Source organism: Monocercomonoides exilis (assembly GCF_001643675.1).
Source record: "Monocercomonoides exilis strain PA203 chromosome Unknown scaffold22-1379369, whole genome shotgun sequence".
Classification (NCBI taxonomy): domain Eukaryota; phylum Preaxostyla; order Oxymonadida; family Polymastigidae; genus Monocercomonoides; species Monocercomonoides exilis.
In genome coordinates, this window is record NW_027150567.1 from 872,831 (window position 1) to 895,880 (window position 23,050).

The following is a 23,050-nucleotide window of genomic DNA, read 5'->3' on the forward strand; positions in this document are numbered from 1 at the left end:
TGAGCATTCTTCAGCATCATTTTGGGATTTGTTATCAGTTCTTTCATAATTAGAAGAGAATTTCTTATATAAATTTAAATTGTAATGGTTGCGGGAATTGAAAATTTCAAAAGCTCTCATATTGGTAATGAAGCAAGTTTGCTATGATCTTCTGCTCCTTTTCACATTTCATTCATTCAAATGTCTGCATGTTACGTCAAAAGTCACTGATGTCAGTGACGTCTTTAAATTCCGATTGTCGCTTTCATTTCAGTGAAAAATACATAATGGAAAATTTGATGTTCGCAATTTTAAAAAAAAAATTTTTTTTTGAAAATATCTGCAATTATGAAACTTAATAACAATTATGTTGGTTTTAGTCCATTACGACGCGACTAAAAAAAATTCTTCAAATCTGTCAGAAAAAAATATTGTCAAACAACAGGTTCGATTCCTGATAAGAACACTTTTTTATTCAATTCAATTTTTTTTCAAACAAAAGTTTTGATCAGCTTTATTTCGATGAACTTTCTTAAAATACTCAGTGAAACAATTTGAATGTGAATAATAATGGCATCGATCATTTAAAAAATGATCGATTGCATCAGATATCGATGCGCGTTTTGAACAATATGTTATCGTATGGCAAAGTTCAGCACCTTGTTTGAAATCAATTGGTGACTTGTTTCCTATCCTTTTCCGCATTTTAGATGTTTCTGCATTTGAGTTAATTAATTTGGATATTTTTCGTCTGAACAATGAAGCGTTTAATAGTTTGTGTTTTTATGATGCTGAAATTATATTAAAGATAAGTTATTCAATCAGCCTTTTTCATTTTTCATTCAATATAATATCAATTTGTGTAATTTTATGAAGATTATAAAATTACATCTCCAGATGTTTTTTAATGGATATTGCGCTTGTTGTTGAAGCACATAAAAACATTTAAGAAAAATTGACTCGTTGGCATCAAGCTATTCTTTGTTTATTTGAAACTGTCTTCGATTTGTGCAAAAAAATTGATGGAAGATTTTAAAGAAGTGTTGAATTGTCAGACAACAGTGATTGCCAAATAATTTCTTGCATTTTCATCTGTGATTTATTATTTTTCCATATTATTCATCTGTTTATTTATTGCTTTAATAGAAAAGCTGAAATGCAATTTTTTTTCTGAAACGAATGCATATTCATAATAATAAAGAAAAACAATAAAGCTCATCAAGATCCTTATAATGATTTTTCTCTTCTTTAGTGAAAATTCTGAAATGCCGAACATTTGATATCATTATGTCATATCCGTCCAAAAGGAAAATTCATTTTTGAAAATGATGTCCATTTTCATCAAAAAAAATAATGAATTTAAAAAAAAAATGTTGTTTGAAAGTCGTACAAATATTTTAGTTTCTTTTATGACTTCACATTTTCAAAAGAATCAAATACAAGTATTTAATAAACTATTTGCATATTAGCGATATGAACTCATTGTTTCAAAGGAAAAAAAATGTTCATCAGATAAGAATGCAAAAATTGAAAAATGAAAAATATTAACGAACTTTAATCATCAAACAAGGAGAAGTGTATTCAATGTTTCTTCACTTAAAGAATGACGCCGATCTCCAACAATTTTTCTCATTTTTGAAAAAATCCTTTCACAAGGCGCTTCGCTGAAAGGACTGGCAATTAAAGACATGCAAATGTTTGCGTAAATGGTGTGAATTTTGCTTAGTGAACCAATGATTGAGTAATATGTGAAAGGATTTACGTAAATAGTTTCCTTTTCAGTTGGATATAGTGACTCATAAAATATCTTCTTGTATTCATCAATATGTATTTTATTTGCTTTGGAAAATATATTCTCTGTGAAAGAATTGAACGAAGATATGGGTGATTATTTTTGAAACCACATTTTTTCTTTCAATAATTTCGGTTCGAAAATTTCTTTTGGGTATCAACAAAAGAATAATGAAAAGTGAAAAAGCATATTCAAGACCTCTATATTTTCATTTCGGATCATGCATTTGTTTCTGAAATAGTTATAATAATTTTTAGCATTTAAACACAAAATCTTTTCCCAAAAACAAACAATCATTGAAAAATCAACACCCCGAAAAAAGATATGATTTCAAAAATAATCACCCATATTATTCTCATACTCCAATTAGATGTTATAGCAGATTCAATACTCGAAGTTATTTCCTTAATGTCATCTTCAGTTGTCATTTTGTTGCGTGCAACTTGTTCATTTGATCCAATTTCGCAAACGTCCAACTCTATTTCCTCATTTGAACTTGATGTGGGTTCTTCGATATCTTCAATATCCATTCTGGATGAACAATTTTCTTCATTTTCTGTATGCATATCTGAACATGTCTTTTCAGTATTTTTTGAAGAGAAACACATTAAATTCTCATTTGAAGTTGGAAAACATTTAAATACATCATTTTCTGCTTCCAATTCTGCATCGGTCAATCCAAGCAGATCTTCGAAATCTTCACTAATTGAAAAATCATTCGCTTCATCGTTGTTTGAAATACCTTCAGATGCTAATTCAAATATTCGCAATAATTTGTCCAATAGCTCATCATTTTTGTTTGTGATTGAAACTGAGCCTTCTGAAGAATGACTGGAAGTTCCTTCCGTTAATGTGGTAGCAAAGCCGAGTCCATTTTTGTGCGATAAATGGATTCCTTTTGAGAAAGAAATTGCTGAGTAAAATGAAGTGATTGACAATGGGGTTTCAATGCCTTTGGTATTGGAAACAAATGAATTAAACAATGAAGTTGATGTTTGATTTTCATCAATTGAAGTTGGATCAGAGAAATGAACTTGTGGAAATTGCGATTCTTTGCATGCAGATGAATTATCGGTTGATGAAGATGCTTGTTCCTCATTTTAATATTTCAAAGGATCAAAAACTGTAGATGTTGAGAATAAATTGGAGTATCTTTAAAATTGAGAACTGTCTTTGGACATATCATCTGAAGGTTCAGTGGTTATTTGATTCGACTTTGAACTTGAGACAATTTGATTTTGCTCTGCTTCAATATTAAATTTGAACAAAGTTGTTTCAAAATTAAATATCGATGCAAATTCACCTTTTCTGAAATTGTTCAAACCATTTGGAGTTAACACATATGCTAATGCTATCATGTCGCTTCTTGGTCCTGACAAAAACGAATTGAATAATTCAATCAAAAAATCACAAATACAAATTGACCATTGAAGTTCTTTAAAACTTGGTTGATTGAGAATGATAAAATACCTTCACAAAGCTTTCAGTTGTTCTGGAAATGCTCCTCCAAGTTTTGAAGTTTCATTCTCAAAAAAGAAGTTCAATTGCTGCAATGGAAGATGCAAAATTTCTGTTCTTATAATATCTGAGACTGTGTTTGAATCAAGAAGTTCAGCTTGCAAAATCATTTTTTTGTTGACTCTGATGAAACGACAAATTTGATATAAACAAAGCCATCTTGTTGCAACGACAGTCGGATATTTTGTTTTCAAAATCGAATAAATTCTGGGATTGTGAGCGCTTTTTGAAAACTCAACAATTGTTTCCTTCAATGTTTTCAGTGTTTGATTGTTGGAAAAAATTTTCACAATTATCAAATTAGTTAAATGATTCATGCAGTAAATAAAAAAAGGACCAAATGCGAACAATTGTTGAGGACCTTTATTCAAAAAAAGTCTGTTTCTTATTTGTTGCAAAGCTTTTCTTTGCGGAAGAAGTTCATCGTTGCAAAAGCAGTGCACCTATGATTTGCATATTGTTATTTCGCGGATTATATTCAAGGCCAAGTTTTCATTATATTTTGATGAGTAACAAGCGGAATATAATTTCCAAAAAATTGGTTTCCCAGAAATTGTCAGTGGGACAACAGAAACAGCTGTATATTTCTTTCCGGATATTGCTCCTCCGTCAATCATGACCCCAACTGGAACATTTTCAATGTGTGAATATCTCTCTGATTCTATTCTTTTCCTTTCTATTGAAAGCATGTTGGACACTTTTCTTTCAGTAATCAGTGGAAATATTGTTCTTGGAGGAAGAGTGGGATTTTTCTGAGTAATTTGATTTTTAAATTGTGTAAGTTATTCAATTCAGATGAAGATGCTGAACGAAATGATACGTTGCAGTGACTGACAAACTGAACAAATGAGGTTGACAAATCTGAAAACTGAATTGACTTTTCTGATGTTAGAATTTGTGTTGATGATTGTTTGCCTTTATCAGTATTTTTTTCCACATTAAGTGATCTTAACTTTGATTCGAAGTGATCGTGCATTTGTGCGAATCCAAAGAAACATATCCCCTTCTTCCAGAAAATCCGCAATTGAATCCTTTCCAACTGTTTGGACAAAGAAGATATCTGTGACCATCTTTTTTGACACTTCCATCTTGCTGAATAGGAATAAAAGATATCCACAAATTATCTTTAAATATTTCCAGTGATATTTTTGTTATGAACTTTCCATATTCTTTAGGGTGCCTGTAAACTATTGGTGGAAAATATAATTTTTAAAACAGAAAAAAATTAAAACCATTTCCTTTCTCAGTTGTTTTGACATATTCCAAAGCAACGAATCCACATCCAATCTTTTGCAATACGTTACATTTTATTATAATATGCTTTTTTCTTCAAAATTTATAGAAAAATTCTGTTTCACAATTAAATGCGATTTTAACCACATCCAATTGAAAGATCTTTCAGGGATAATTGAAGTTCAGGTGGTAAACTGTTCAATAGATCAGGATCCATTAAAATAATAAATTTTTCTGTTGCCCAGACTCTCCACTGGAAAAAATTGTCTTCAAATTTCCATTACTGACTGATCTTGTCAATAAACCATAACTTTGAAAATAATCCTTATAATTTTAACAACATAGAAAAAGCTTATAAAAAAAGAAGATCCAAGTACATTAAAATAAACATTTTGCATTATTTATTTATTTTCCATATTTTTAAGCTTTTTCATAGGATGAAATTTGAGTGACAGAAGTGTTTTATAAAGTTGGTCATTTTAACTTTTTGTTTCAAAAAATGTAACAAGTCGCAGAGGATTAGTTGGTTTTGCTTTGTAACGTGGAAAATTTTGTCACGTCCGTCAAACATCGAAATAGTTACGTCAGAAGTCACCACGTCACCCAGGGTTAATTTGAAGATTGCTCCAAAGCTTTGAGCAACAAAATGTGTGATTTTCTTATTAATTAATTTCGAATAAGCATTTTTTTAAAACAAACAGAAATCAATTCATTTATTAATAGAGTGAAATCTTCAAAAAATTCATCTCCATTCAAAAAAATCAAGACTTTAACTTAATTTGAAGTCGTGAAATAGTCGAAATAAAAAGCATTGCATTGTTTGTCTCAAATAATAATTTAAAAAATCATCAATCAATGCAAAAAAATTCAACATTTGAAAAGTCACAATGGGGCTGCATTTTGATTTTTTGAAATTTTTTTGTTTCGTCTGTGACAAGACATGTTTAAAAATTATTTGTCTGTCATGCAAAAAAAAGAAAAGAAAAAAGATTAGAAAACATTTTGTAACAATATATGGGGCAAAATATTTCACTTCAGGTATTTTCATTGAAAAATTATGCACTCTTCAATAACTTTTTTAAATCAAAAACACAAAATAAAAATCAGTCCATTTTTCGACATTTGTGAAATGTCACAAAACCTTATGTTTTGATTTCAACTATGCCTGTTTGAGGATATTTAAATCAAATTCATTTCGAAATCTGAGAAAGCGAAACAAAGTTATGAGTCATTCAATTTTTCAATGCCTTGTGCATAAAAAGCTTGAAAGTCCATATTTTCACCTGTGTATAACATATTGTGATATATTAACCCAGTCATTTTCATAAACGAGGTAATTATTATTTTATTGTTGAGGCAAAAGAAATAAATAATAATTTTCAAAAAAAAATCAAACACTAATTTTTTTATTTTTCTATATCATGAAAGCACAGGAATTATCTTGTTTCACTTTTAGAGTTTGATGAAGATCTTGGGAATTATTAATTTATTTTTGATCATTTGTCATGTTCGTTTTTTTACCAACTCTCTTTCTTTGCTTATTTTTAACAACAAGGGCATAAAACATACATTACGAAGTTTATTGATCGAAAATTTTTATGTTTTTTCTAATTTTTTCTATTGTTTTTCACAATTCATCATTTTGGTCAAAAAATATGAAAAAATGAAAATAATGAGCAATTCAATTTTTTTGTATATTTTAAGTGATGTGCATGAAAAGAAAAAGATTTGCATTAAGTGAATTCCATATTAACATTTTGTGAAATGCTGTTGCTTTCATTTCTTACATCAATTGTTGTGAACGAAAAAATTCATATTCAGCTTTCAAATAAACATCTTATCACTTAGATTGATGAATATCAACGCAATATTATCATATTTACATATTGTTGTGACAAATAAATCCAAATAACAAAATAATATGTAGTAATTTTCATTTTTTCATATTTTTTGACCAAAATGATGAATTGTGAAAAACAATAGAAAAAATAAGAAAAAACATAAAAATTTTCGATCAATAAACTTCGTAATGTATGTTTTATGACCTTTAAATTAAAAATGAACTTAGAAAAAGAGTTGGTAAATTTGCAGTAGAGTTAATATTCGAAGGCAAGGAGCAGGTTTACTCCTCGATTATGAGTTTTGATCTTTAAGTTAGAATTTTAAAAGATCAAACTTCGCTTATTCTCAAACCTGTTTTACACACCATTGTCCTCAGAAGATATGTAATGAGATCCTATTCAATTGGTTAACAGTGACAGCGAGGACTGAGGATTTGATCTTGCACACAGACTTTCAAGAGTGGAAAATATGATTGATGAAGTGTCAATGAGCCGAGCAGGACCAATGCAGTCCGGAGCTACGGGAATGTTGCCAGTGAAAAAGGAAAAGAGAGAGCGACCAAGAAGGAGATCATGATCGAGATCGAACAAGTCGGAGTTTGAATCAGATTTTCCAGAGATGATCACGAAGAAGAAACACAGACAGCCGTTGAGGGGCCGTCGCACACTTAGCCAAAGGAAGATGTTGAACGATAAAGAGGACAACGATAGTGATTTTGAGGGGACAGAAGTGCAGGAAGAAAAGGAAAGAAAACAAGATTTTGCCAGAATCTTTCCCAGGGAGTGGTTGACACCCCGGAGACAGACAGGCGAGCTGAGAAAATTCATGGATTTCTGTGAGGCTGGATCAATTAGGATAAATGATGATATTTTAAATACATTCATCCCGGATACCGAAAAGAATTTCTTTTCCGGATATACGGACGCGAGCTGGAATGCCTTAGCTGAGAAGAGGGTCACAGCTGAAGGAAGGAAGGATTCTCCAGAAGCTGTGCAAGTCATTGAATTGCTTCAACCTTCCCTTGAATAGGTGTTCGAAGCTGCCAATGCAATTGCAGCCATCACAGCAAGGGAGTAAAGGAAAGCATATATAGAGCAGGAAAAGAAGGTGCGACTGAGAGTGCTATTCTGCTCTCACACACTGATAGCAGACTGTTTCAGCAGAATAAACCTATTGAAGGTCATTCCCCAGTCAAACTGGGAGATCGAAAAGGGTTTCCTTGAAAGAGGAATGACCAAGAAGGTGCCAGAGAATCTAAAGAAAGTTGGTAGAGATACCAGCTTTTTTTAAGCAGAGGAAGATGTAAAAGGACATGGTGCATCTCCCGATTCCACAACAGGTTTCTGCCTTGTCTCAGCAAGGAGCGGACGCACAAGGAGGAACAGTTCGAGAAGGAGCACCTAGGGTTTTGAATACAGACAGCTCCAGAGAAGGGGATACGGCAGGAGCTTTACGGACTTCAGGGGAAAGAAGAGAGCGCCATCGTTCCAAGCACAGTTCCTCCCAACCATTACTGGAAGGCCAGTCACTATCACGAGACCATTGCCACCAGCTCCCCCAAGGACCCAAGGAGGGACAGCAATGGAACCAACAATCGGAGCCAACAAGTTGTCGGAAGAGTAGAGAGAAAAGAGAGAGCCGAGCTTTTCCGCGAGACCGAGAGAGGGGAGAGTGAACTTAATTACAGCGAAATGAATATTCAACGAGCAACCGTAGCTCCGGGCGAGACGCGATCAGAGATGGAAATGCAGAAACAACATGTGAATATCAGAGAGACTCTGAGCTCGTTAGACCAAAGGAAGGAGAGAAAACGAGTAGTCACAGGGGATTCTGCGAGAGAGATATCGATAGAAGATGTGCGACATGATGCAACGAAAACAGAGGAAGACTCCATATATCCCCGAGTGACGAGACAGATGAGCGAGAGGGTGAACGGGAAGATAGTTTGGAGAGCTTCTGGGACTGTTGCGAGCCCCCAATTGGGAGCGCCCGGGAGGGGAGCTCGAGGACATCTATATTAGATACTCTCGAAGAAGAAGGGAATACACAGATGCAGTATGGTCACACGACGCTAGGAGTGAAGAGGAGAACAGCGAGTGGACCACCGAAGGAGCTACTGCCTGGGAGGCTAGTGAACAGACTGAGCGAGTGGAAGAAGATTGGGGGGACAAACTAGTGAGCCGTGGTATAAAAGCTCGATGGAAGAGTCCCCAATCCCCAATCTCACTCGAGGAGAGAAAACACAGACAGGAGTTTCGGGCAACAACGGAGATGACAAACAATTATTTATCCCTCTTGGAGGAGGAATTGAAGGAAGGAGTGGTGAGGGCCATGCAGGAGTCGGAGGAAAAGTGGTTCAACCCGACGTTCATATTTCGAAAGAAGAACAGAAAGTATGGAAAGATTATGGATTGCAGGGCGCTAAACGAGGAAGTGCAGGGAAAGCATTTCAAGACGGATACCCAGGAAGCTGTGGTGGAACTCCTGGAGGAGAACGATTGGATGACCACTCTCGACATATCGAGTGCATACCAGCGTGTAAAGGTGGACGAGCAGTTCAGTCCCTACCTATGCTTCAGCTTTCAAAGTCAATGCTATGCTAACGTGGGGATGCCATTTGAGGCAAAGGACGCTCCCAGAGTTTTCACGAAGATTATGAGACGGGCAGCCTCTTTCATCAGAGAACAGTGGAAGGAAAAGCTCGTAATATATCTGGACGACATTCTCCTCATGCATCCAGACAGGGATGTATTGAGATTGATCTCACAGGAGATAGCCCAGTTCTTTAGGAATCTGGACTGGATACTGTCGGAAGAGAAACAGAACTTGGAACCCACAAGGAGCGTGGAGTTTCTGGGATGGCTGTGGAATTCAGAGATGATGGAAGTGACACTCAAGGAGAGGAAGAGAGTGCTGCTCCTGGAGGACGTGCGTTCCTGGATAGCACTGGAAAAAAGAAGGAGGAGACAAAAGACGAGAGATTTAGCAGCACTCCTCCGGAGGCTAAATTTTGTGAGGTTACAACACCCACCAGCGAGCTTGTGCATGAAGCGTATGCAATACATCCTGAGGCAGGCGATAGCCCGCGGGGGCTGGAAGGGAACGGTGATAGTCAACCCAATGATACTGGGAGAATTAACACACTGGAGAAAGATACTACAAGAGAATAGACCAAGGAGTCTGAAGAAAAGGAACAGACTAGCAGTACTGACGACGGATACTTCAGAGCTGGGATAGGGTACAGTGTTAACAATACCGAGGGAGAACAAAGAGGAGAAGATATATGTCCACGGAAGATGGACCCTCCAGGAGAGCACGCTAGCAATCAATGAGAAGGAGTCCAGAGCAGTGTTGAAGACACTGGAGAGAAAGGGAGCATGGCTGCAACAACAGAAGATAGACCATATTCGTCTGAAGACAGACAACATGTCCACGAGATGGACGATATAGAAGAAGAAGGGAGCGCCATCGCTCATTCCAACACTGAGAGCATTAGCGAAGAAACTGAACAGCCTGGACATTTCAATCCAAACGGGACATCTCCCGGGGGAACAGAACTCGGAGGCAGATGCACTCAACTGGATGGCGAAAAAGCCGGACTATGCACTGAAGGGGGAGAAGGTCGCAAAGATATTACAAATAGTCGCACTGAGAACACTCGACACAATTTCAGAACAGATAGCGCAGGTGCCCTGCGGAAGAATTTGGAGACTATCCTCTCTGAGAAGGAAGAGAGAGAGAGAGAAATACAAGGAAACGATGAAGCGTTTATCAATCCGTTCCTGACAAACATTGGACGGGTGTTGAAAGAGAAGATGAAGGAAACTCGGAGGGATCTGACGATTTTGATTCTGCCAGCCTGGCGGGGGCAGAGCTGGACCCTGCTTCTGCAGCCTGGGCATTCGACAAAGACCCTGGGGACCTATCAAGAGTGCATGATACCGGGAGCGAAGATGAGAAGGGAAGGCTGGAAGCTTCCCCCAGGAGAGGTGATATGTGTCACACTGGAATAGATAATATACATGGAAGGGACCTCTTCTTTGCATGGGAAGAATATGTGGGAGCAAAGGAAATAGCAGCAGCAAAATTGACTAATCAAAAGAACGAAATGGACACGTGGAGAGCGCTGCACAAATTTAAACAATTCCTGGATAGAGAGAGCATGGATGACACTGACTCCCTCACAAACAAAGATGCAAAATGAATTTTGGTAGAGTTCACCGAAACACTCTCGAATACGAACCTCTCAAGTGGAGTGATTCATCAGACAGTACGGAAAGTACTGGAGTCCATCAACCTTTTTAGAGAAACCAAGATTGATCGAAAGGACATAGAAATATTTCAAAAGACTTATGTGGGGGAGAAGCAGAGAAGGGGAAAACGACACAAATCGATGTGGGACTTGACAATTATTACGAAATGGGCTGAAAGCACCTACGACGCAAAGGATACGCGAATACTCCAGAGGAGAGCCCTCATCCTCACCATGATTTTTTGTGCATTAAATCCAGCAGAGCTGGAGAGAATGAAAAGTGAGACATCGAAATTTAAAGATAATTTTGTCCAGACACAAGTACAAGCCAAAATATCCGGAGGGGAGACGGTTAAGGTTATTATAAATAAACATCCAAACCTACGCTTCGATACTGTTGCAGCGCTCCAACGTTGGATGGTTAACACAAAGACAACTTTTAAAGACGAATATGTATGGTTTGATATAGAAGAGGGCTGGATTGTTAATTTGCAGAAAATCAAAGAAGAATTAGTGGCTGTCCTGAGAGAGAATGGAATACCCGACACATTCACCGTGTACTCGATAAGATACGCTGTGATTACACACTTTGCAAGACTACAAGATGCAGATTGGAAAGCAATCAAAGCATACGCGAGATGGGCTCCAGGTTCTAGAGAAGCCCAGGAGTATTTCAGCGTGTTACCGGTTCAGGACACGAAGTGGATCCTGGAGGTGATTGGCAGCCCAGGACCCCTTGCTGAAAAGGGAGACAAGTCGGAGAAGGATAGCGAAAGAAAAGATATTATAAATGAAGAAACAGAATCTTAAACGAAGGAGTATCCTGGAGAGACATCACAGGCTGTGGGAGAAGTGGAGGTGATCAAGAGATAGATATCGAAGAGATGAGGGCCTATTCGAGAGAAGAGTTCACAGCATGAGAACAATATAGCACAACCCCCCAAAGGTGATGTGACATTCACCAATATTCTACGCAGCATTGTGGAGCTGACGGAGGGCAGACAGACTGCCTCACAGAATAAATTTGAAACTAATCGGAGGAAACGCGGAGAGAGAAGCATTGGGCAAATTGCCATGACGGTTCAGCCACAGAAGACCCGATTAAGAACACCCCAAAAACATTCCAAGAAAGGGAGTGAGAAGAGACAGGAGCCGCACCTTCATCCGCATTCACTCCAAACATCAGCTGCACGATGAAGTGCGAGGAAGGAGGTTTTTGGATCACGTGAACTGAGATGGAAGGGATTTAAAGACTCATTATCGAAAAGAAAACATGCTCCTTGCGTTCGTCGATTCACTCCATTGCGAATTGATAGAACGCAGTGAGACAGGATTTGCTCCTAGATAATACAAACGCGGATTAAGAGACTCAAAGCGGCTGGGTGAGAACGTGAGAATGATAGTTGAAGGAAGATGATGAGAAAATGGGTGAGATATCAGAGGGGAGAGAAAGATCAACAGCTCGAAGAGATTTGTGTGCATCCACAACCTTGAAAGATTCAAATGAAATGAAGAAACAGTTTTAAGTGGAATCCCATTCCTAAGATTGTTGTTGAACAAGTGCAAAGAGAACAGCCAGATGGGCCCACTCAGTATGTTGTGGGTGGATTTGCTCTGCTGGATCAGCAGAAGAGCTGAAGGCAGAGTCCTGCATAGACAGTTTTCTTTTCCACTCCTCGCGTAAGCGAGAGTGGTTTTTCTTTCTGCTCCGTTTTGGAACACTCGCCTCACCGGATCTCTGCACTAACTGCAGCAGACAGCTCCGAGGGGCGATGTTCACTGCCCTCTGGTCTTCGAGACCATAGCAAAAGGCGAACTCGGTGGTGAAGTGAAGCGGACAATTCATAATACACTTTTTATTATTAAACATGTTCTTGTCTATATTTTAATCTCGCACTTTTTCCACGTCATATTTTGGAGTGCAAAGTTTTTAACTTGAACCACCTATAAATCGTAATCAATACTTATTATCTCGGAGCAAACCTGTCTCACTGAGTTTTCATTAAAAGATTTTGAAGTTCAAACACATCTCAAATCAATAAAACAAAAAACAATCAAACAAAAAATTAATTATCAATGTTACACTAGCCATCAAAAATAAATGATCCAATTTTTTAATTTGAAAATATGAACCAACAATTTTGTAAGATATCAATTATAAACAATTATTGATATTTTGAAACATGTTAATGTTTTGTAATAGAGATAAATTTATTTACTGTTTTCAAACACAATAAAGAACAACAATTTTCCTGTTTATGAAAAAAATTATTTGTCAAAAATATGTGATCTGTATTTACTAAAAAAAAGTTAGATTTCAAGAATTAATACCAATAACATAATTAAAATATATTAGTAGTTTATTGATCCTCCTTCATTCAATATAACAGTTTTCAGGCGTTTGAACATCGAATGAACAAGTTTCTTAATAATATCCATTTCAAGTTCATTACGGGCAGTCAAAATTGATTGTTTCAGCTCATTCGCATCTTTCTTTGGTTTTCCATCATTGAAAACCTTCCTTGATAAAATGCTCCTCAGATTTTCGATGATATTTAAATCTGAAGAATAAGGGATCCATTCAACGCTGGTTTTTGAAAAGTCTCTGATAACATTTTGCACCTTTTTTTGATCGATGAATAGGTGAATTATCGTGAAAAATCTCAAATATTTTTTGAATCGTTTGCCTGCATAATGAATCAATGAAAACTTCAAAATTCGACAATATTCCTCAGAATTCATTGTTTCGCTAACAAAAACGATTGATGATTAGAAATTATAACCCATTGCATCCGTAATATTAATTATTCCATGTTTATTCTGACTTTGATGATCGAAGATTGCCTTATTATCGTTTTCAATCCATTCCATTCTTGTATTATCTGGTCCAAATTAATTGAATTTATTTTCATCAGCGAAGATCGTAAGTTCCCATAGTTCATCCCTTAAATGTTTATGATTAAATTCGTTTCTCTTCTCACAAGCATTTTTTGACAGGAAAGGTTTGATTTTTCTCTTTGTATATTTTCTATTTATTAAGCGCAATAGTCGATGAGCAGTGGAATTGCTGCAATTCACGCCAAGATAATCGGTCAAATCTCTGGCTCTAATAATTTGCATGCATTTTGATTCTTTTTTAGCTTTTTTCAACAGAGCAGGTGAAATAATAAGTGACCTTCCGAGTTTGCGTCTGACAAGCCGTTTTGATTGAATATGGTTTGTTTTCAAGTACTTTTTTGCAGTATTGACTGAAATATTCAATATACGAGCAATTTCGTTTCTTCCTTTTCCTTGATCGCGCAGTATATGTATTTTCTTTTGAATCGAGCCCTTTGTAATTCTTGTCATTTTGTTTTGTTTGTGTATTATTTCTTTCTTTCTTTTTTTTTTTTTTTTTTTTTTGTATTAATGTTTTTGTCATTCGCAAATTAATATTTTTTCCGGATCACATTTTTTTGAAAATAATTTCCTGCCAATTATGAAAACAATTTTTTTTTAATATTGATCAAGTCTTTTTTTAAAAGAAAACCCGATGAATCAAGAATATTATTTCGTTATTTTCTGATCGATATATTTTTGCTTTCGACTTTTGCATTTATTATTAAAAAAATAAAGAAGCATCATCAGGATCACATAATCCTGATGAGCAGTTTATTTCTAAGTTCGACTGATCTATATCAAATAACAGATCTTTATCATTCGACTGATCTCGTCAAAGATCTGTCGATGACAAATAGACGTACATTAAATATTATTGAAAAAACTTTAAAACAGTTAACAACATTTTTCAATTGTGAATAAATAATTATTCATCAATTTATTGAAAGAAATTATTGAAAATATTTTAATTAAGTTTTTTTATAAATAACGTGGCTGATCTTTTTTGAAATCATGCTTTTGTCCGAGTATTGATAAAAAATTTTATCTCAATGGGATTTTTGATAAATTTTTTTTGCAAAAACAACATCATGAACAATATATATTAACAGTTAAAGCTCGTTTTTCAAAAAATCCCACTGAAATTAAAATTTCGATCAAAACTCGAACGAAAGGATGATTTCAAAAAGGATCAGTCATCTGTGACAAAATTTACTCCATGGAATTGTCTGACGATTTGTTGAGTCTCAGAAAAAATATTGATTTGTCGCAGATGTATAGAAAAAACCCGTGTGACGTGATGAAGATTTTGACTTCGCGTCCGTCAGTATTGATTTTTCGCGTCAGTTGTTTTTTTTTTTTTTTTTTTTTTTTTTTTTTTTTTTTTTTTTTTTTTTTTTTTTTGTGAGATCTCTTTGCATGTATTCAACTTTGATTTCCACCATAATTTTTTGATAAAAACAATAAATTTAAAAATAAAATAAAACAAATTATTTGTTTTTTTTTGAGCTTTTGCGAATAATTTTTATTAATAAGCATTAGTGACGTGAATATTTTTGATGAGTCCGTCAGAATTGAAATTTCTCACGTCAGTGGACATAACGTCACACAGGTTTAGTATAGAATATTCTGAACCTGAGTGACTTATCGAAATTTTTGTTGTCATGTCCACCAGTGACTTTTGTTCACGGAAGAGATTTTTTTTTTTCTTTGTGATAAACGAGTTGATTTCTTTCTTTATTTGTAAATATATATCTCTTTTCATTAGGCGAAACATCATGGGCAAAACAAAAATCATAAAGAGTGAAATATTTTTTTTGACATGAGAATAAATAATATTTAGTTATGGGCTCTTACTTAAAAGAAAAGATCTTTCTGATTATTTACATAACACAAAAGTTAAAAAGGTTTTGTTGGTTTATTTATAATTTACTTTGTTTAACGAGGCAATTTATAATGTATTCGAAATGTTTTAGCTTTTTTCGTTGAAAGAAATAAATAAGTATGCATTTATCGAATATAATGCAAACAAACAAATTTATTTTGTTTTTTCTTTATTTATCTACCAAAAAAATAATAGTCAAAATGGGATCTTCTCACAGTGATAATCAAATTTCTCCTTTGGAAAAAAAATTAAACGGTTTGTTTTGAATCATTTCTGAAAAATGTTATTTGTTTTGTTTCGTTTCAGATTTGTTTGTTGATCTCGATAAATGCGGCTATTCTGTCCAAAAGTTAATTATAACGGAAATAAATAAAGTTCTTGACCTAATCAATGAAGACGATTTTCTTCATGTTGTGACTCAAAAACTATTCGATAAAATACGCATGCTTGTTGATAAAAAAAAGTTACCTTTGGAAAATGCACTTACGCTATTGAAATGTATTGGATACCATGGGGAATTGAATCGTTTTTGTTGTTATGCTTTTAACAATTCATCTTTGAGTAAAAAATTTCGGAACATGATCATTGATGAAGAACGCAAAAAAGAAGGAGAAAAAAATGAAAACCTATTAACTGATCTCTGCGAATGTTATTTTTTACTACATCGTTTTTACTGTGATAAAGAAATCTCCAAAATCCTTGCATTTTACCTTTTAAAAGTAGCTTCAAACAAAGAAACTTCTGAAGAAGCGCAAAACAAAGTGGAAATGGCTTTATTAGCAATGGGGAAGGAAACTTATCCAATAGTATGATCAATTTCATTTTCCTTTGGAAATTTTTTATTAATTTTATTTTTATTCATTTCTAAATGAAAAGGCTTTAAATGATGAAAATGATTTTATTTTGCACGACATTGCTGGGATCATTAGATATCACCAAGAGCGCCGCAATCTATCTCATCTTGCCTATCAATCAGCTTGGTTCTTCATCTTGTTTCGATTGAAGCTCAATGAACAATTTGAGAAATTGTGGAAAGTGTTTGTGAAGGATCTTGATTTCTATGGCGAAGCAACAGGGGAATTGGAAGAGCTTGTCAAAAAATTAGATATAATCAAAAAGGAAAAGAAGGAAATGAAGGAAAAGATGAAGAAGAAGGACGACGACGAAGAAGAAGAAGAAAGGAAACTGTTCTGTATCATTGAAAGATGGCTGTATGTATTAGAAATATCAATTGATATTGACAGACCTCTCCCAAAAGTGCAGATGGATATAATGAAATGCATTGCCAATATTAGCAGCAGGGATAAAGGCAGCCGCCAAGAAATCCGAGTGGAATGCGCAGAAATCGTGGTGAATTTCGCGAAAAAGGGAGAAGTGCAAGTTTTTGACTTGATAAGAGGAGGAGCGGTTGATTCAATGCTAGAAGAGCTGTCTCGGTCGTATATGATTCGGTTTAATTTTAACAATTGCTCATCTTTTTTCTCTGAATTATTCGAGAGAATAAAAAGAATGTTCTGTATTCGAGAAGAAAAAAACGTGATAAAAAGAATGATGTTTGAGAAGCTGGAGGGAGAAGGGCTCGAAGATATCATTGTTAGCTTTATCCCCTTAAAGGAAAGTAATAGATACAGCAGGTACAAATTTTCTTCACTTCCAGAAATGTTTGACTCCTTTTTGGTTAAAGGCAAAGTCAGGATGAATGATTGACTGAACTTTTCATTTCATATTATCCTCTTCTATTATTTTTTTTCCATGATTTTATATTTTTGCAACCTCAAAAATATAGTTTATTTTAATTTAAATTTTTATTTTATTTAATTATTATTTTCTTTTATTTTTATTTTATTTTATTTTATTTTTATTTTATTTTATTTGTTCACTTATTTGTATAATTAAGTGTTTTGCAACCGCAAAAACATTTTTTTAAATCAACATTTTCATTTTTTTCACATTTAATTTTTGTGAAATTGTATATTAATTTTGAGAAGTTTCTTTCAGTTTTTTTTTCTTCATTCAATTTATATTCCAATTTTTGAGCAGAATTTAAGTTAGAACATAATGTTAATTTTTTACTATCACTTAAGATTCTGAAAAATGATATAACTATTCTTTTTTTAATGATTTAATCAACTTTTGAAATCTGAAAAAATGTACTACTTTTGTTTCAACCTAATAGAAAAATTTTTTGACAAACATTGAATTTTGGAAGAATTTAACTCTGCAAAATTTGAAAAGATAATTCATTTAGGACTCTTTCAAATGGTAATATATTTCTATATCCGTTCAAAACACATTCAGAACTGGAATGCTTCTAAAAACTTTTATTACTCAGCTATAAACACATATTTTCAATACTGTCGATAAACAAAAATCGTTTACCTGAAAAACTACATTCATATATTTTATCTTCTTCAAAAACAATCAAAAAATTTTAATAAAAAGATAAAAATTTAAATAATATGTGTGATCAATTTTGTTTTATTTTTTCAATTTTATCAGCACTTTAAGTTTTATCCCTGTTAGCTTTTAATATTAAAAAATGTTTAATTGAATGTTCAGAATGAATTGAATTATCTTTATAATAGGATTTGTGATCATAAATGGAAGGTTTGAAAGGAGATCAACTTCTTCAGGAGCCAACACTCTCAATTGGTGAATCCTTTTCTATTGAAAAGAGAAAAGAGCTTGGCATTCATGGTTTAATGCCATCTCGCGTTCTCTCGCCTGAGCTTCAGGAAAAACGTATTCTGGCTGAATTTGATGCTGAAACTGATCCATTGAAGAAGTTTTTGCTGTTGTCAGATTTATATGATCGCAACGTGCATTTGTATTATTTCATTATTCTTCGAAACTTTGCAAAAATGGCACCATTCATATACACTCCACATGTTGGAACTTACTGCTCTCGCTTCCACGAATTTTACCGTCCAAAAAGAGCCTTGTATTACACAATTGAAGACGCAGGTAAATGTGATGAAATCACTGCTGCTTGGCCCATGAAAAAAGTTGATGTTGTTGTTATTACTGATGGTGGACGTATTCTTGGACTTGGAGATCTTGGATCAAATGGAATCGGAATTCCTATTGGAAAGCTCGCTTTATATTGTGCAGGAGCTGGATCAGATCCAAGATGCACTCTTCCTGTTCAAGTTGATGTTGGAACAACAAATATGACTTTGAGACAAAATCCATTATATATGGGACTTGACAAAGATCGTGTCAGAGGAGAAAAATACCACGCATTCATTGAAGAAGTTTTGATGTCAATTCACAAGCGCTGGCCAGAAGCACTTATTCAATTCGAAGATTTTGGAATTGAGAATGCCTTTGAACTTCTCGTCAGATGGAGAGACAGATTGCTTTGCTTCAACGACGATATACAAGGAACAGGCGCAGTTGCTCTCACCGCTGTTATTAACGCATGCCGAGCACGCGGTGGAACACTGAAGGATCTGATGAAAGACAGGATTGTGATTTCTGGAGCTGGTTCTGCAGGTATCGGTATTGCTGATGCCATCGTTGCTGGTCTTGTCAACGAAGGAATCCCAGCAGCAGAGGCCAGGCGCATTTTCTGGATCACCAACTCGAAGGGACTTCTGGGCAAAGGAAAAGAATATTCTCCACAGCAGATGCCGTTCGTGAGAGACGACATGGAGAACGGAATGCCTCTTCTTGAGCTGGTCAAGACTGTCAAGCCAACCATTCTTCTGGGTGTCTCTGGTGTTGCTGGAATCTTCACAGAAGAGATTGTGCGTTTGGTTGCAGCGTCGGCTGAGAGGCCTATTATTATGCCAATGTCGAACCCGACCATCAAAGCTGAGTGCACATTGGAGCAGGTGATGGACTGGACTGAAGGAAGAGCGATATTCGCGTCAGGCTCTCCATTTGAGGATGTTACGAAGGAGATCAAAGGAGAGATGAGGACAGTCCGGGGCAACCAGTGCAACAACATGTACATCTTCCCCGCGTTGGGTCTGGCAGCTTCGAAGGCGCATGCCACAAAAGTGACAGACGGAATGTTCTATCGCTCGTCTCTTTCATTGGCGCAGTTGGTGCCTGAGGAAGACGTGAAGAAGGGCATTTTGTTCCCGCAGCTGTCACAGACACGCCAGTTTGCGCAGAGAATTGCGACAGATGTGATTGAGCAAGGAATCAAAGAGAAAGTTATTGATCCTGCCCGTCTTCCATGCAAAGAGAGCGAGATCTTTGAATGGATTGGGTCGACAATGTATCGTCCTGAGAAGTTCTTTTAAATGAAAAAAAAATAGAACTTTCTTCTTCTTCTTCTTCTTGAAAAAAAGAAAAGAAAAGAGAAAAAATAAAGAATCTATCATTCTTCTGTTAAAAAGTTGATATTATTTGCGAGGGTCTCATCTTTTTTGTTTTGTTTTGATATTTTCAAATCAAAATGTATACAAAAAAGATAATATCTTTTTCTCTGAAGTGACCTGCATTCAGTATAATTCTCTCTGTTATTTTGTGAAGTATTATTTTATTTTTTTTTTCTTTATTTAATGTTTCCGAGGCAATCGTTGAATCTAGTTCAATTGAGTTAACTCTGTAAAGAGTGCTTTTTTGTATATAAAAAAAATGTGTGTGTATTTTTTTTCCCCTCTTCATTGTGCGTTGTTTTTTCATCAAATAGTTAATATTCAATCCATATTTCAAATAATTCCATTTTTCATTCTTTTTTTTTTTAAATAAAAATTAAAAATCAAATTTTGATCAATCTTGTATAGAAAAAGAGGAAATAATAGAATTATAAGGACTTTTAAAAAATGAATGAAAGAAGTTTATCAAAAATGAACAGTAAAATCTTTTCTCTCTCTAAATAATTAAAAAAAAAAAAAAAAAAAAAAAAAAAAAAAAAAAAAAAAAAAAAAAAAAGGATTTATTAATTATTATTATTATTATTATTATTATTATTATTATTATTATTATTATTATTATTATTATTATTATTATTATTATTATTATTATTATTATTATTATTATTATTATTATTATTATTATTATTATTATTATTATTATTATTATTATTATTATTATTATTATTATTATTATTATTATTATTATTATTATTATTATTATTATTATTATTATTATTATTATTATTATTATTATTATTATTATTATTATTATTATTATTATTATTATTATTATTATTATTATTATTATTATTATTATTATTATTATTATTATTATTATTATTATTATTATTATTATTATTATTAGATGAAATTTGAATAGACTTGTTCAATTCAAATAAATACATTCAATTCAAATAAAGTTAGTTTATTTTAAATGAAGTTGGTGTATTTTAAATGAAGATTATTTATTCAAATTAACGCTGAAATCCATCTTGAAAATGTACTTAAAAAATTATATTTTATCTTTCTTAATTACTAATTGGTACATTTGGGGTTATTTTTTAAAGAATAAACAATACAATTTTTAAAAATTGTTTTGATCTTTTTGTTTTTAATTGGAAATATGACCAAATTCCAAAAAAATGAGCTTCAAAGTCAAAAAAAAAATATCAGAGTTGAAGGTTTGTTTCGTTTGTATTTTTATGTTTAATTTGAAGAAAACACTTTTGATACGATTGTTATTCGGATAAAAGTGTTAAGAGGAAAACTGATATGCTCTAAACAATTACATTTTTAAAAACAATAATAACCACAAAATTGTACGAAATGAAGCGTGGAAGCTGACAAGCTTGATTTTCTTTTTTCTTCTTCCTCTCCTTCCCCCTCTTCTTCATCCCATATCATCTCCTCCCAGATGCAAATCCCCAAATCCCTGCCTCTTTCTCCATCTCCCACTTATCTTTCTCCTCGTTCATCTCCCTCGTCCAGCCCTTCCTTTTTTCTCCTTCATCATCATCTTCTTCTTCCCTTTTCCGTCGTCATCTCCAAATCCACCTCAATCTCCATCTCTCAAACACGCTCTTCTCCAACGTCACTTCTCCTCAATCCCATCCATCTCTTCTATCACTTCTCTCACGCTCAGTCAATTCATTCATCTCAACCACCTCTTCCACAAAGACAAACACAATACCCTTCTTCTCTCTTCATTCCTCTCTCTCTATTCACTCAACCATCTTCCTCCGCGCCCACAACCCCATCGATGGAGCCATTCTCCCATCTCTTAACAGCCTAACAACTTCTCTCTCTGCCTTCAACGCTTCTTTCCTCCGCCAAACACGCTCTTCACCAAATGCTGCTGTGGTGCATATTGGAACTGAATCTCAAAAATTGAAACTTGGAAGATTGATTTCATTCGATTTAAACAGCTATCTCTTCGAGTGGTGCATATGGGAAAATACAAATGGTGGAAGTCATGGAGGTGCACATAATGTTCATTGTGCAAATGCAAATCTCACAATCACTTCTTGTTCATATAGTAATTGTTACTGCACTGACAATGGACATGGTGGAGCGTTTCATTGCAAAAGTTTGTTAAAAATTGATATCACAAAATCCAATTTCACAAGTTGCTCGGCTGCTCATGGAGGAGCAGTTCACACAAGGAATCCGCAATCAAATTCTGTTTGGACATTCTCAGAAAACAGAGTGAAAAATTGTTCAATAACAAATTGGTGTGGAACCGGTTGGTATTTCTTGTTAAATGACTTGTCTGCATCTGGCCAATTCTTGTTCACCAAATGCCAATGCATAGCAAATTCTGGTGGTGATGCTGCTGGTTCTTTAACATTTCACTGGCCTCCAAATAACAAGCGCAACCTGTTTTCAATCATTGAGTGTCAGTTCATCAATAATAAGTTAACTTCATCATCCACTTATGGCGGAGCCGGAATATACTTTGATGGAACTTACTCTTGGATGAATGAAATTAGATTCATTTCTTTCTGTTTCTTCGATGGAAATACTGCAACAAATGGTAGAGGAAATGATGTGTTCTTTTACGGAAGTGATATCACCCAATCTCCTTTCCAGCAATGTGGATCAACAACTCCAACACTAAGATTGTAAAACAGCAATACAGCTGATAATACTGAGTGCAACAGTTGGCTTCCAATCATCTTATCTCCTTTTTTTTCAAATGAAAATTCATGAGAAATTTCATCTCTTCATTCTCTTCATTCTCTTCCTCACCCTCTCTTCCTATTCCTTCCGCTTCGACTATGTTTGTGAAAATATACCTTTTTTTCTGTGAAGCTGAAGCTACAGCTTCCGTGTCCACTTCTCCAAAACCTCATGTATTATTTCCTCTTTCTGTTTTTGTTCTTTATATTTCTTAAAAATAAACTTCATGTCTCCATCAACTTTCCCTTCTTTCACCTCCTCCTCTTCCTTCTCAATATCAATCGAAATTCTCTCTATCTCTGACTCCTCAAACATCGCCAAATCATTCTTCGATATTTGCATTTGTTCCTCATCTTTCTTTTCTCCATCTGAACTTCCATCTTAAGTTATATCCAAAGACCCATCTGCTGATTCTTCTTCTGCTCTTGAAATCTCCTATTGAAACCATCAGACGGAGAGGAACTGCACACTTCTGGTTCCACTGAATGCGGCTTGTCTGCCTCAGCCTCATCCTCCTCCTTTGCATACATCTGCTAATCCAGTTCAACCACTTTGATAATCATCAACACCATCTCTTCTTCCAGCTTCCCCTGCTTCTCTTTGATTTTCTCCACAAACTCTCC

The 23,050-nt window shown here is 34.5% G+C and overlaps 10 protein-coding genes across 10 annotated transcripts; 8 read left to right on the top strand and 2 right to left on the bottom strand.

The window, feature by feature from the left end:
- Positions 1-6,982: 6,982 nt before the first annotated feature.
- MONOS_5587 (uncharacterized protein) lies at positions 6,983-7,393 on the top strand (the record flags this gene model as incomplete). The annotated part of the gene is made up of 1 exon (XM_067875752.1): positions 6,983-7,393. One exon carries the CDS (start codon positions 6,983-6,985, stop codon positions 7,391-7,393), a length of 411 nt encoding a protein of 136 aa, XP_067727547.1.
- A 283-nt stretch (positions 7,394-7,676) lies between these two features.
- MONOS_5588 (uncharacterized protein) lies at positions 7,677-8,385 on the top strand (the record flags this gene model as incomplete). Its single annotated transcript, XM_067875753.1, has 2 exons — positions 7,677-7,769; positions 7,828-8,385. The coding sequence occupies 2 exons, from the start codon at positions 7,677-7,679 to the stop codon at positions 8,383-8,385; spliced, it is 651 nt and encodes a 216-aa protein (XP_067727548.1).
- A 177-nt stretch (positions 8,386-8,562) lies between these two features.
- On the top strand, positions 8,563-8,967 carry MONOS_5589 (uncharacterized protein; the record flags this gene model as incomplete). Its single annotated transcript, XM_067875754.1, has 1 exon — positions 8,563-8,967. One exon carries the CDS (start codon positions 8,563-8,565, stop codon positions 8,965-8,967), a length of 405 nt encoding a protein of 134 aa, XP_067727549.1.
- Positions 8,968-9,019: 52 nt separating this feature from the next.
- Positions 9,020-9,534, top strand: MONOS_5590 (uncharacterized protein; the record flags this gene model as incomplete). Its single annotated transcript, XM_067875756.1, has 2 exons — positions 9,020-9,112; positions 9,154-9,534. The coding sequence occupies 2 exons, from the start codon at positions 9,020-9,022 to the stop codon at positions 9,532-9,534; spliced, it is 474 nt and encodes a 157-aa protein (XP_067727550.1).
- A 207-nt stretch (positions 9,535-9,741) lies between these two features.
- Positions 9,742-10,377, top strand: MONOS_5591 (uncharacterized protein; the record flags this gene model as incomplete). Its single annotated transcript, XM_067875757.1, has 1 exon — positions 9,742-10,377. One exon carries the CDS (start codon positions 9,742-9,744, stop codon positions 10,375-10,377), a length of 636 nt encoding a protein of 211 aa, XP_067727551.1.
- A 380-nt stretch (positions 10,378-10,757) lies between these two features.
- MONOS_5592 (uncharacterized protein) lies at positions 10,758-11,426 on the top strand (the record flags this gene model as incomplete). The annotated part of the gene is made up of 1 exon (XM_067875758.1): positions 10,758-11,426. The coding sequence occupies one exon, from the start codon at positions 10,758-10,760 to the stop codon at positions 11,424-11,426; it is 669 nt and encodes a 222-aa protein (XP_067727552.1).
- Positions 11,427-12,156: 730 nt separating this feature from the next.
- Positions 12,157-12,462, bottom strand: MONOS_5593 (uncharacterized protein; the record flags this gene model as incomplete). The annotated part of the gene is made up of 1 exon (XM_067875759.1): positions 12,157-12,462. One exon carries the CDS (start codon positions 12,460-12,462, stop codon positions 12,157-12,159), a length of 306 nt encoding a protein of 101 aa, XP_067727553.1.
- A 2,886-nt stretch (positions 12,463-15,348) lies between these two features.
- Positions 15,349-17,085, top strand: MONOS_17577 (uncharacterized protein; the record flags this gene model as incomplete). Its single annotated transcript, XM_067870510.1, has 6 exons — positions 15,349-15,400; positions 15,470-15,495; positions 15,574-15,633; positions 15,685-16,184; positions 16,255-16,829; positions 16,926-17,085. Exons 3-6 carry the CDS (start codon positions 15,579-15,581, stop codon positions 17,083-17,085), a joined length of 1,290 nt encoding a protein of 429 aa, XP_067727554.1. The 5' UTR covers positions 15,349-15,400; positions 15,470-15,495; positions 15,574-15,578.
- A 753-nt stretch (positions 17,086-17,838) lies between these two features.
- On the top strand, positions 17,839-20,242 carry MONOS_5594 (NAD-dependent malic enzyme). The gene has a single exon (XM_067875760.1). It carries the CDS (start codon positions 17,979-17,981, stop codon positions 19,629-19,631), a length of 1,653 nt encoding a protein of 550 aa, XP_067727555.1. The 5' UTR covers positions 17,839-17,978; the 3' UTR covers positions 19,632-20,242.
- A 2,323-nt stretch (positions 20,243-22,565) lies between these two features.
- Positions 22,566-22,957, bottom strand: MONOS_5595 (uncharacterized protein; the record flags this gene model as incomplete). The annotated part of the gene is made up of 2 exons (XM_067875761.1): positions 22,566-22,807; positions 22,873-22,957. 2 exons carry the CDS (start codon positions 22,955-22,957, stop codon positions 22,566-22,568), a joined length of 327 nt encoding a protein of 108 aa, XP_067727556.1.
- Positions 22,958-23,050: the final 93 nt, after the last annotated feature.